This window comes from Podarcis raffonei, chromosome 2 (genome assembly GCF_027172205.1).
Source record: "Podarcis raffonei isolate rPodRaf1 chromosome 2, rPodRaf1.pri, whole genome shotgun sequence".
NCBI classification, from domain to species: Eukaryota; Metazoa; Chordata; class Lepidosauria; order Squamata; family Lacertidae; genus Podarcis; species Podarcis raffonei.
Window position 1 is genome coordinate 108,064,649 of NC_070603.1, and position 11,330 is coordinate 108,075,978.

General features: G+C 47.8%; 1 protein-coding gene across 1 annotated transcript; it reads left to right on the forward strand.

The window, feature by feature from the left end:
• Window positions 1–378: 378 nt before the first annotated feature.
• Window positions 379–11,268, forward strand: LOC128408916 (zinc finger protein 30-like). The gene is made up of 4 exons (XM_053378985.1): window positions 379–475; window positions 1,353–1,473; window positions 2,999–3,103; window positions 4,795–11,268. Exons 1-4 carry the CDS (start codon window positions 419–421, stop codon window positions 5,742–5,744), a joined length of 1,233 nt encoding a protein of 410 aa, XP_053234960.1. The 5' UTR covers window positions 379–418; the 3' UTR covers window positions 5,745–11,268.
• Window positions 11,269–11,330: the final 62 nt, after the last annotated feature.

An 11,330-nucleotide genomic window follows, 5' to 3' on the forward strand; every position in this document is an offset into this window, starting at 1 on the left:
TCCCGTAGACGGTCCCCGGGATAGGTGAGGCTGCTGATCCCTTATTTTCAAATCTGAAAGATGACAGCTATGATCTCCGCAGCCGTGGTCGCATGTATAAATAGTTTTATCTGTTCCCTTTGGGATTTCAGCACCTAGAATTCCTGAGTCGTCTTGTTATTTAGAAAGGAAAATATCTCGGAGCTTCCCTGGTGGCGCCACCAGAGGGAGCACAGGAGCCGGGGAAAGGAGCGGCGGAAGTGGCTGCCCCGCTTTCCCCTTTCGTCGTCTTCGCCAGCGCTGAGCTTCCGTGGTCAAGCGCAGCTGCGTGATGCGGAGTTTCCCCGGGTGCCTCCCCGGCCTCGGATGACGCCGCCTTGGTTCGTGTTCGTCCTGCGCATGCTCAGAGGAGGAAGCGGCTCCTGCTGGACCCAGAAGGATGGAGATGGCGTCCTTAACTCCCGGAGGAGTGGGAGCAACTGCGGCCGGCTTGAAAGTGAGCGAACTCCCCCAAAGAGTTCAGGAAAGTCCGTCCCCCACGTGGTTGTTCAAGAGAGCATGTGCGGATGCGGATATATGAACCATACAAACAGGCGGCAGGCAGAAAACCAACAGGGGAAGCTTTCCCTCCACCTCTTCTTCCTCCTTCCCTCTCCTTCCCACTTGTTCCTCCAGCTTATTTTTTCGAAGGGGGGGGGTTTGACCCACTTTCCCTTAAAAAACGGCTTCTGCGGCTTTCCACAGCTGCACAACGCTTATGGAAGCTCTATTTCCATGCAGGAAAGTCGCTGCACCTGCTGAATGCCTGCCTGCCAAGCTGCTGTTAACGGCACAGGAGTGAGTGGGCAGGTGGGCGGGCATGGATTAGATCTTTGGGAGCATTGTTGGAAGAGGGGCTGTGTTCTCTCTCTTTTTTTGTATAAGCATATTAAATTTTCTGTTTTACAATTTAAAGTACTCATATTTACATCCTTAAGATATCAATGACTTCCCTTCTTCTTTTTCCATGGTTCATTTTACATATCATAAATCCCTGCATGTTTTACAGAAACTATACCATTCAGTATTCCATTATGACATCCATCACAACTTATTTACAGTGTTGAATTTAAATTCAACAGGGGGATGTGTTCTAACATTCTGGTTGCGTTCAAGCCAAGGGCCCATCTTGGCCAGCATCTGGTTCTCACAGTGGCCTTATGGGAAACTCTCAAGCAGGTTCTTGGTGCAACAGTCATAGAATTGTAGAGTTGGAAGGGACTCCCTTCCAACCTCCTTGCCATGAAGGATGAGGCCCGTGGGGACAGCCCCTGGCAGAGAGCCGGCGGAGCCATCCAGAACTCCATTTGAGAGTCGCTTTCTCTTTGCCGCAGGTGATGTTTGAGGACGTGGCTGTATATTTCTCCCTGGCTGAGTGGGCGGAGCTAGCCAAATGGCAGAAGGACCTCTACCGGGCTGTGATGGTGGACAACTATGAAGCAGTCACCTCTCTGGGTAAGGATCTCCCTTGCTTGTGTGTGTGTCCTGTGGTGTTTCAGAGAGTCTGGAAGCAGCAGAGAAATAATGCTGGTGTCAAGGTTTGCAGAGGGGAGAGCACCTCTTTGTTGAACTGACCTTGGAGGCAAACGTAAGGTTTTGCAATCTGCAAATTGTAGTACAGGCACCAGTCTGAAATGTTTTGTTTGAACCAGCATTCCCTCACATAAGAGCATCAGAAAAGCTTGTGCTGCCAGTTAAGGCCAAAGGGGCCACCATCCTGTTGTCACCAGATGCCCCGATGGGACGCCTGCAAGCAGTGCAACAGCAGCAACTCTCCCCATTTGCAATTTTATTAGCATTTATTTCCCTTCTTTTTCTCCAAGGAGCTCAAGGTGGCCCTGTGGTTCTCCACCCCCCAACCCCTTTAATCTCCACAACAACACTGCGTGGCAGGTTAGGCTGAGAGGCAGCCGCTGCCTCTAGGTCACGCAGTGAGCCCCCTGGCCGAGTGGGAACCCAAACCTCAGTCTTCTAGGTCCTAGTCCAGCACTCTAACCACTCGTGCACCACACTGGCTCTCAATTCCCTGCAACCCATATTCAAAAGGAACATAGCCATCATAGCCAAGAGCCGTAAGCACTCTAATCTGTGGGCAACCCAATTCATGCACCTTGCGAGCCCTTCTTGAATCCCAGGAAAATGCAGCTGGTGTGTTATTGGTTTGCTGTTGCTGCTCCCTTAACCCAGCCACGAAAGGGAAACGAAAACATGCATCTCTGGCTATCGGCTTCCTGGCTGGATGTGTGAGTGAGCAGCAGTGCCCCCCCCTTCCCTCCAGCAGCATGCTCCCCAGAATAGTTGCCACCCCACTGAATCAGCCTAGCCTGCATGCTTGGCTTAGTCTGAGTTCTTACAAACGTGTAACGGGTATTACTACTTCTTGTTTATTTATTTTATGAATCTCTTTCCACGTGCATCTCAAGGCAGCTTACAAATAAGTCATAGAAATCAGCTAGAAATTGTTTTCAAAATGATACAAAGTAGAGACAAAATGATACAAAGTAGAGCAGAGGGTGGGAGTCTTCAGATGTTTCAGGAAAGTGTAGCTAGGAGGTGCCTGTCAACATCACAAGGGGGATGTTGTTCCATAGATCAGGGGCAGCCACGGCAAAGTCCCTGCTCTGAGGTTTTTGTGGCATGTGTTTCTGTGGCGGCTTGGAAGAGACACTCTTCTGCAGAACACAGTGACCTGCTGGGTGTTATAAGGGATAGGAACAATTGTCTGCCATCGTGCTTGGATGACGTATTTGTAAGGGAGGTGCGGTATCCTAGTGTGGTACAGTGGCTAGAGTGTTGGTCTGAGATTCCCCACTCAGTCACGAAGCCCCCTGGGTGACCTTAGGTCAGCCAATACCCCCACTGCAGGGCTGCTGTGAGGATGGAATGGGGAGGAGGGGACCCTGGCACGCCACCCTCAGCTGGTACATAAATGTAAGAAACGAGTAATGAGTAAAGTTGCTGTCCTCTGCTCCCACAACAGGGCATCTGTCCATCAAACCGGAGCTCATCTGCAAAATAGAGCGCAAAGAGGAGCCCTGGATGGAGGAATCCCTAGAACCCCTCAAATGGAAGAGACCCTGGTTGGGTGAGTTGATTTAAGGGGTGGTGGTTTTTGCCTTCCTCAGTCCTTTAAGGGTTCCCCGTTAACTGGTTCTTACCAGTGTTGTGATCAGGCCGCACTCTTGTGTATGTGATGCTGGCCTCGCCCGTAATGGATAACAGACATTCCACCTCTCTTGCTCTGACTGGCAACATCTTAGGACATGGACTAGGACTTGGGGGAATCCAGGTTCAGATCCCCCCTCCCCATTCACTGATGAAATTAACTGGGCAGATTTGAGGCAATCGAGTTCTCTCACCCCCGCCTACCTCGCAGGAGGACGGGCCACATACGTAATCATAGAAACTAAGTAGTTTTATAAGGTAAAGGTAAAGGTACCCCTGCCCGTACGGGCCAGTCTTGACAGACTCTAAGGTTGTGCGGCCATCTTACTCAAGAGGCCGGGGGCCAGCGCTGTCCGGAGACACTTCCGGGTCACATGGCCAGCGTGACATCGCTGCACTGGCGAGCCAGAGCCGCACACGGAAACGCCGTTTACCTTCCCGCTAGTAAGCGGTCCCTATTTATCTACTTGCACCCGGGGGTGCTTTCGAACTGCTAGGTTGGCAGGCGCTGGGACCGAACGACGGGAGCGCACCCCGCCGCGGGGATTCGAACCGCCGACCTAACGATCGGCAAGCCCTAGGCACTGAGGCTTTTACCCACAGCGCCACCCGCGTCCCAAGTAGTTTTATGCAGTAGGGTAATTCCAATCCATGCTTTAGGCCAGTAGTTCTCAAAGGCAGGAGAGGATGGCAAATGTGGTGGGAAGAGTCAAGGACAGTCAAAGAAACATTTAAACATTTCAGTCTATTTTAGTCCCAAAATATTTTTTTGTTGTTTGTAGAATATGGATCTCTTTTCAAAATGAGTGCCAAGAGCATCAATTGATACTGCAAGCTCACACCTCACATTGAGTTTGTATACACAGGGTTAGGGTTAGGGTTATTTTGGCAATGATCTGTGTTTTTACGTAGCTGCATTGTTTTATACTTTCTGGACACCCCATGATCATATTATTGAGTTGCTTTCTATGCTATAAATAAAGCACTGCTAGGAGCTGATGGCGCTGTGGGTTAAACCACAGAGCCTAGGACTTGCCGATCAGAAGGTCAACGGTTTGAATCCCCGCAACGGGGTGAGCTCCCATTGCTCAGTCCCTGCTCCTGCCAACCTAGCAGTTTGAAAGCACGTCAAAGTGCAAGTAGATAAATAGGTACCGCTCTGGTGGGAAGGTAAACGGCGTTTCTGCACGCTACTCTGGTTCGCCAGAAGTGGCTTAGTCATGCTGGCCACATGACCCTGTACGCTGGTTTCCTCGGCCAATAAAGCGAGATGAGCGCCGCAACCCCAGAGTCGGCCATGAGTGGACCTAATGGTCAGGGGTCCCTTTACCTTTACCTTTAGGAGCTGTTTCTTTTTGTTTGCCACTGCATTTCTTATCAATAAAAAAAATTCAGTGAGGTGCAAGCAAATGTTTATTTCCAAAAGCAGTGGTTCTCAAAAAAGTTTTGAGAACCGCTGCTTTAGCTGTCATGACTAATGGGTCATTGGCAGACCATCCTCTGCGAATTTACCTTTTAAAAAAGCTAGTGGCTTTTTTCTGGAAGGCTACAGGTTCCCCAGCCCTGGGTTAGGGCAATATCTTCTCTAAAGCTTTCAATTTTCCCCTGCAGTCCTCAGGCTGAGTAACAACATGAAGCAGAATTCTCATCGGGACGTTTCCAGGGTGACGACACTGCAGAATCCTGAGCCGGGAGAGACTTTGGAGAGCTGCTTGCCTCGTAGATCGGTGAGGCGAATAAATGTGGAGAGATTCACTGAGTGCTGCCAAGGTTTTAAGACTTGGAAAGGACCCGGAGTCCATCAGGACCAAGGGGGAAGTAGGAACGCACACGCCGTCTGCGGGCAGAACAGCCGGAAGCATCCGAGACGCAAGGCAGACGAGAGCCAGAGCCTTTGGAAGTGCCCCAATTGCGGGAAAGGGCTCTCCAATCAAAACGCCTTCAAAAGGCACCAGAAATTCCACACGGGCGAGAAGCCCTACCAATGTCGAGAGTGTGGGAAAAGCTTCATGGAGAGCAGCCACCTCACTCAGCACCAGAGGATCCACACGGGGGAGAAGCCCTACACGTGTTTGGACTGCGGGAAAAGGTTCACTCAGATCTCGCACTTCATTCACCACCGGAGGAGCCACACGGGAGAGAAGCCCTACGGCTGCCCCGAGTGCGGGAAAAGCTTCAACTTCAAGTCGGCTCTGATTCGCCACCACCGGATTCACACGGGAGAGAAGCCGTACGAGTGCCCCTTGTGCAGGAAAAGATTCAACGTCAGCTCCCACCTGGCTCGGCACCAGAGGAAGCACCTCAAAGAGGCAGCGCTCGAAGCTGTAGAGGGCTTAAGAGGAAACCCAGTCTTTCTTGGGCGCTGCGGAGCACCACGGCCGTACCACTGCATGAACTGCGAGAAAGGTTTTTTCCGGAGCGGAGACCTCGTGAGACACCAGAGGATCCACACGGGAGAGAGACCCTATCTGTGCAGCAAATGCGGGAAGAGCTTCAGCTTCAAATCCAGCCGCCTGAGGCACGAGGCAGGACACATACGAGGGGTTGCCCTGAAGTGCTAGATTTCCTGAAGCCGAGAGGAGCTCTTCTCCAGCTTTGGTGATGGGATTCCCAAGAATGCGACATGCAGAGACTTTCCTGCATACTAATAACAAGCAAAGCGGCAAAGGAATTCTGCAACTTCAACATTTTCTGCAATCAGAATAAATTCTGCAACCAAAAAATGGACAGTCTTTTTCCCGAAGTGCACTTAATTTGCACACCTTGTTCTTTCTGCACATGTTTGTTACTGAGAATTTTTGTAGAGAATTTGCCTCTATATCAAACCCCTTGTTTTGTTTTGCATTGTTTTGGTATGTTATAAATTAAGCTTGGGGGATGTACACAGGGTTGGAAAGGAGATTGTGTTTCTCGTAACAGATATGAAGAACCCTGCCCTGCCTCCACCCGATCCCAGCTGCAGAAATAAAGAGGTGCGGTTAAGACTGCCTGCTGTTGACTTGGAAATGGCACACATTTCTTGGAAGGTCACAAAGATTCCTTGCTATTTAAGTGTCCCTTCAACCAGGCAAAGCTATACAGGCAGAGGGCCTTTCAGTAGTGGGGCCCGCCCTGTGGAACGCCCTCCCATCAGATGTCAAGGAAATAAACAACTATCTTGACTTTTAGAAGACATCTGAAGGCAGCCCTGTTTAGGGAAGTTTTTAATGTCTGATGTTTAACCGTGTTTTTAATATTCTATTGGGAGCTGCCCAGTTATTATTATTATTATTATTATTAATTATACAATCCCCCCAGCAGTTCTCCATCCCCTTCTGTATGTTATAACAACACCTTGAACTTTGTAGCCATCCAGTTGTGAACCCAACTAGAAACTTGGGGTATAGAAAGTTCAGCTAAAGCAGGATCCTGAAGCAGAGATTTTCAGATTCTCTCCCTCTCTTTAATGTGAGAGAGATTCCTGCCCAACTCTGCTCAGGAGTCAAGACAACAGAGATGGTCAGTTCAGTTGGCCTTGTTTGTCCTTACCCCAAGCTTGGGGCGCAGTCCAAAACAACTAGAAGGCACCAGATTGGGGAAATTTGCAGTAACTGGTAAGCAAACTGCGTAAGCCCGCAAGAGACGATGCGGGGAAATAAAAATCCTCTTCTGTCGGAGCTCAGGTTTGTAAATAAAATCTGAAACACAGCAGACAGAGACAACCATTGGGACTAAGTGTGCAAGGTTGGCTACAGGGGAGGAAGCAGGATCCTTGCCTCTCTTAACCGTTGCCTTTTTGAAGCGCACTACGTAAGCGCTTAGGGAGGAGCAAACCAACAGCAACATTGCAGAACATAACCTTGTCATTGCAGCAGCGTGATGGGGACATTACAGGTAGGTACATCTGCCCCTGTGCTTTGGAATGAGAAGGAATGTGCTTTTCTCTGCCTTGTTCCACCCCGTAACGGCTTTCAGGTGTACTCCGATGGGAACCACAATGAGAAACTTAACTGCCGTGCAAAGACCAAAATCCTGTCTCTGCCCCTTAGGCAGAGATGCAGCTGGAGAAGAAATGTTTAAAATATTCCTGTCTTTGAGCAGGACGGTGAGAAGGTGTTTTTTGGGGGTGACCGCTGATTTTATGCCAGATGCCAGAACTGTTCAGCTCTTGTGATCCAGCCCAATGCCAAAATGGAGAAAAGAGAGAGATGGGGGTGTCCCACTCACGTTTGGCTGTGGCCCCACCTGCAGCCCTTGGCAGGAAAAAAAAAAGATCCCCACTCCTGGACTAAAGCCACAGTTCTCACTTTGGGTGAGAAACATCCTGGGTTCAATCCTCAGACAAGCCCATGCGTTGTAAATACAGAGACTCCATGCAGATAGTCATTTGAATGCATCGTGATTTAAATTCACAATGGGTATGCTGTGGGAATGGGGGTAAGGAAGTCAATTTCATCTGTGAACTTAATGCACACATATTTAGGAGTTCTGTATTTTTTGCACCATAACACTCACTTTTTTCCTCCTAAAAAGTAAGGGGAAATGTCTGTGCGTGTTATGGAAGGAATGCCTACGGGTGGCATGTCTACGGATTTTCCTCCTCTAAAAACTACGTGCGTGTTATGGTCGGGTGCGTGTTATAGAGCGAAAAATACAGTAATTCTCTGGATGTTTTTTTTTTTTAAAAAAATCAAGACCCTATACAGTAATTTTCAAATTGTTCTCTGTTTCTTCTTACCTGTGGGCTAAGCCCACTGAAATTACTGTACATGAATGCCATTCAAAACATGTAGCTCTTCAACAGAATACTGCTTGGCACATGTTGCAGCAGAGGGCCAATCACTGGAGTTTGCCTTTCTAGGGCAAATTTTGTGAGTGGCAAGTATTCTGCATGCATATGCGCGAAAGGATATATATAATCCAAATGCACACACCGTAAGGAATTCACATTCTACCATCCGAATCCAGTTCACACAGTTTTAAGTAGAATTGATTGATTGATTGATTATTTATTTAAAATGGGGATGAATCAGAAGGGAGGGGGAGAGTTAAGTGGAACTGGAAAAGCACAGAGGAGCAGGGGGAAATCAAGGCCAAGGCACCCTCCAAAGCATTAAAACCATGCCCACTTAATGAAGGAGAATTCTAGCAAGCCCTCATAAACTAGGCAACCACCAAATAAAGAGCCAGACACCTGGGTTGTTGTTTTTTTAAAAGATGATTTTAAAGCTGACATTCTTACACTGCCGACTTCTTGTACCAAATGCTGCATGTGCGACTGATCCCACAGATGTGAAACATTTCCTACACCCTTGGAAATAACGCCCTGAAACAGACCGTGAAAGTGGACTGCCCGCCACTTCCTTTTAAACACTTCCTCCCTCTGCACCCCATGCTTTTATCCACCCCACTTGGGAGACCGAATGCACACAGCTTTGCCTGAAAAGAAAAAAACCTAAGAATCAACAGTCTTAGGCCAAGAAAAGTGGCATTCCTTTGCCTTTATAAATCAAGCAAACATACCCAGAATCAGAATTCTAGAGTTGGAAAGGGACCACAAGGCTCTTTTGTCCGATATGGGGCTTGAGTCTCATGCTCTACAGGCTGAGCTATCTCAGCAAGAATATATTATTATGCACCACTGATTCTGTTTCAGCTAGTTGCAGAGAGGAGCAAAAATCTATGCATGGTGCTGACTGCCTCCCAAGGTCACCCGTAAGAAGTGCTGCTCATCATCCCTTCTGTGGCATCTTGAGATCTATTGAGGCATGAATACTGTGCACTGCCAAGTCCATCTCCATAGCATTAAGGGATGGATAGAAATCTTAGGGCACCATCCACCCATTACTTCCAAAGCCTCCATGGGCTTCAATTTCAAGTTAATAATATGTGCCCCGTTCCCACTGCAATAATTGGGACTTACTGTGGCAGGAGTGCAAAGGGAATACAGGGGTACCTTGGTTCTCAAATGCCTTGGTACTCAAACAACTTAGAACCCAAACACTGCAAACCAGGAAGTAAGTGTTCCGGTTTGCAAACTTTTTTCGGAAGCTGAACATAATCCATTTTGAGTGTCCCGCTTCCGTTTCGAGTGCTGCGCTGAGGTCTGTCTGTTTTTGCTATTTATTTTGCGTTCTTGTTTTCATGGCTCTTTTTTGTTTTGTTTTTGTGACTGTGTGGAACCCTGTTCTGCTACTGATTGATTGTGTGACTGCAGTACAGTGGTACCTCGGGTTACATATGCTTCAGGTTACAGACTCCGCTAACCCAGAAATAGTACCTCGGGTTAAGAACTTTGCTTCAGGATGAGAACAGAAATTGTGCAGCGGCAGTGGGAGGCCCCATTACCTAAAGTGGTACCTCAGGTTAAGAACAGTTTGAGGTTAAGAATGGACCTCCGGAACGAATTAAGTACTTAACCTGAGGTACCACTGTACATTGTTTATTGCTTTCATTTTATGGATCAACAGTCTCGTTAGATAGTAAAATTCATGTTAATTTGCTGTTTTAGGGGTTGTTTTTAAAAGGCTGGAACAGATGAATCCATTTTGCATTACTCTCTATGGGAAAGCGCGCCTTGGTTTTGGAACGCTTTGGTTTTGGAATGGATTTCCGGAACGGATTAAGCTTGGGAACCAAGGTACCACTGTAAATGAGCTTTTAAGGATATCACCTGTAGCTCTCCAGATGTTGCCGAACTACACCTCTAATCACTGGTTATGCTCGCTGGGGCTGATGGGATTTGGAAGCCCTACAACATCTGGGCGGCCACAGGAAAGCTACCCCTGCTCTGGCAGCTTCAGGGCGCAATGGCACAACTCTGCTTTCAGACCACCCCATTTCTCACAGATGTACAGTATCACACCAACCCACATATTCAAACATCATTAGTCTGAGGAAAGCCACAGTTCACATGTGGAGTGGATGGGGGGGGCGGGAGAGATAGACCCTGCCCCTATAAAAGGAATACTGCAACAGTGTCTTTTGCCTCTGGGAAGCATACAATCAAGGCTGGAAAGCAAGACTTCTTGCCTCTAGGTCCATCCGCATTACTTGGTAAAGGAACGAGCGACAAATAACACAGACACATAAAGGTCTAGCTTGGGGATACCTGAATGTATTTTGCATTCCAGTGATTTGCTCTTGGTACAGAACCAAGAGAGAGAGATCCCCATAGATACCACGAGGCCCCAGGCCTTTAACTCGGCAATAGGAAAAGTGAAGATTCGGAGCAACAAGTTAACACTTTTTCTAGGCTTTTAAAAAAACAGAAACAAAACCCACACAGAATTACATGATTTCTCTATCTTGTGGACAGATGCAAGTAGTGGAAGGGAGGCAAAATTTGGCTGAGCTTGTCGCTACCACACTAGAGGAAACATCCCACAGTACATTTCAGAGAGCAATTCAAAGTGTTGGTGCTGACCTTTAAAGTGGCCTAAACGGCCTCAGCCCAGTATACCTGAAGGAGCATCTTCACCCCCATTCTTCTGCCCAGAAACTGAGATCCAGCTCCGAGCGCCTTCTGGCGTTCCCTCATTGCAAGAAGCGAGGTTACACGGAACCAGGCAGAGGGCCTTCTTGGTAGTGGCGCCCGCCCTGTGGAACGCCCTCCCATCAGATGTCAAGGAAATACACTTACTATCTGTCTTTTAGAAGACATCTGAAGGCAGCCCTGTTTAGGGAAGTTTTTAATGTTTGATGTTTTACCGTGTTCTTAATATTCTGTTGGGAGCAACCCAGAGTGGCTGGGGAAACCCAGACAGATGGGCGGGGCATAAATAATAAATTATTAGAATAAACTGACTTGTTTTTAGTGTTTAGACCTTCCTGATGGAGCCATTCTCTCACCCATGTGTGAGGAGGCCTGAGCTGGGTGCTCCAGCTCAGCTGTGTATGGTTTTAAACAGCCTCTTTTGCTTCAGACAAGAACGGAGTCTGAAACTAGTGTTTTTTTATATAGCAATTACTTAGGAACTTTTTGCCATTTTGTAACCAAGCAACATTTTACTGCCTTTGCAACTTTGTTTTTATTGCTGTATGGAAAAGCCCATGAATCTGACCTCTGAAGAATTTTGTAAGTAAACCAGTTTATAACTTACTAAATGTATGATTGATCTTTGTGCTAGGGAAGCGAGATACTTTGGAGAGAACTACAGTGGTACCTC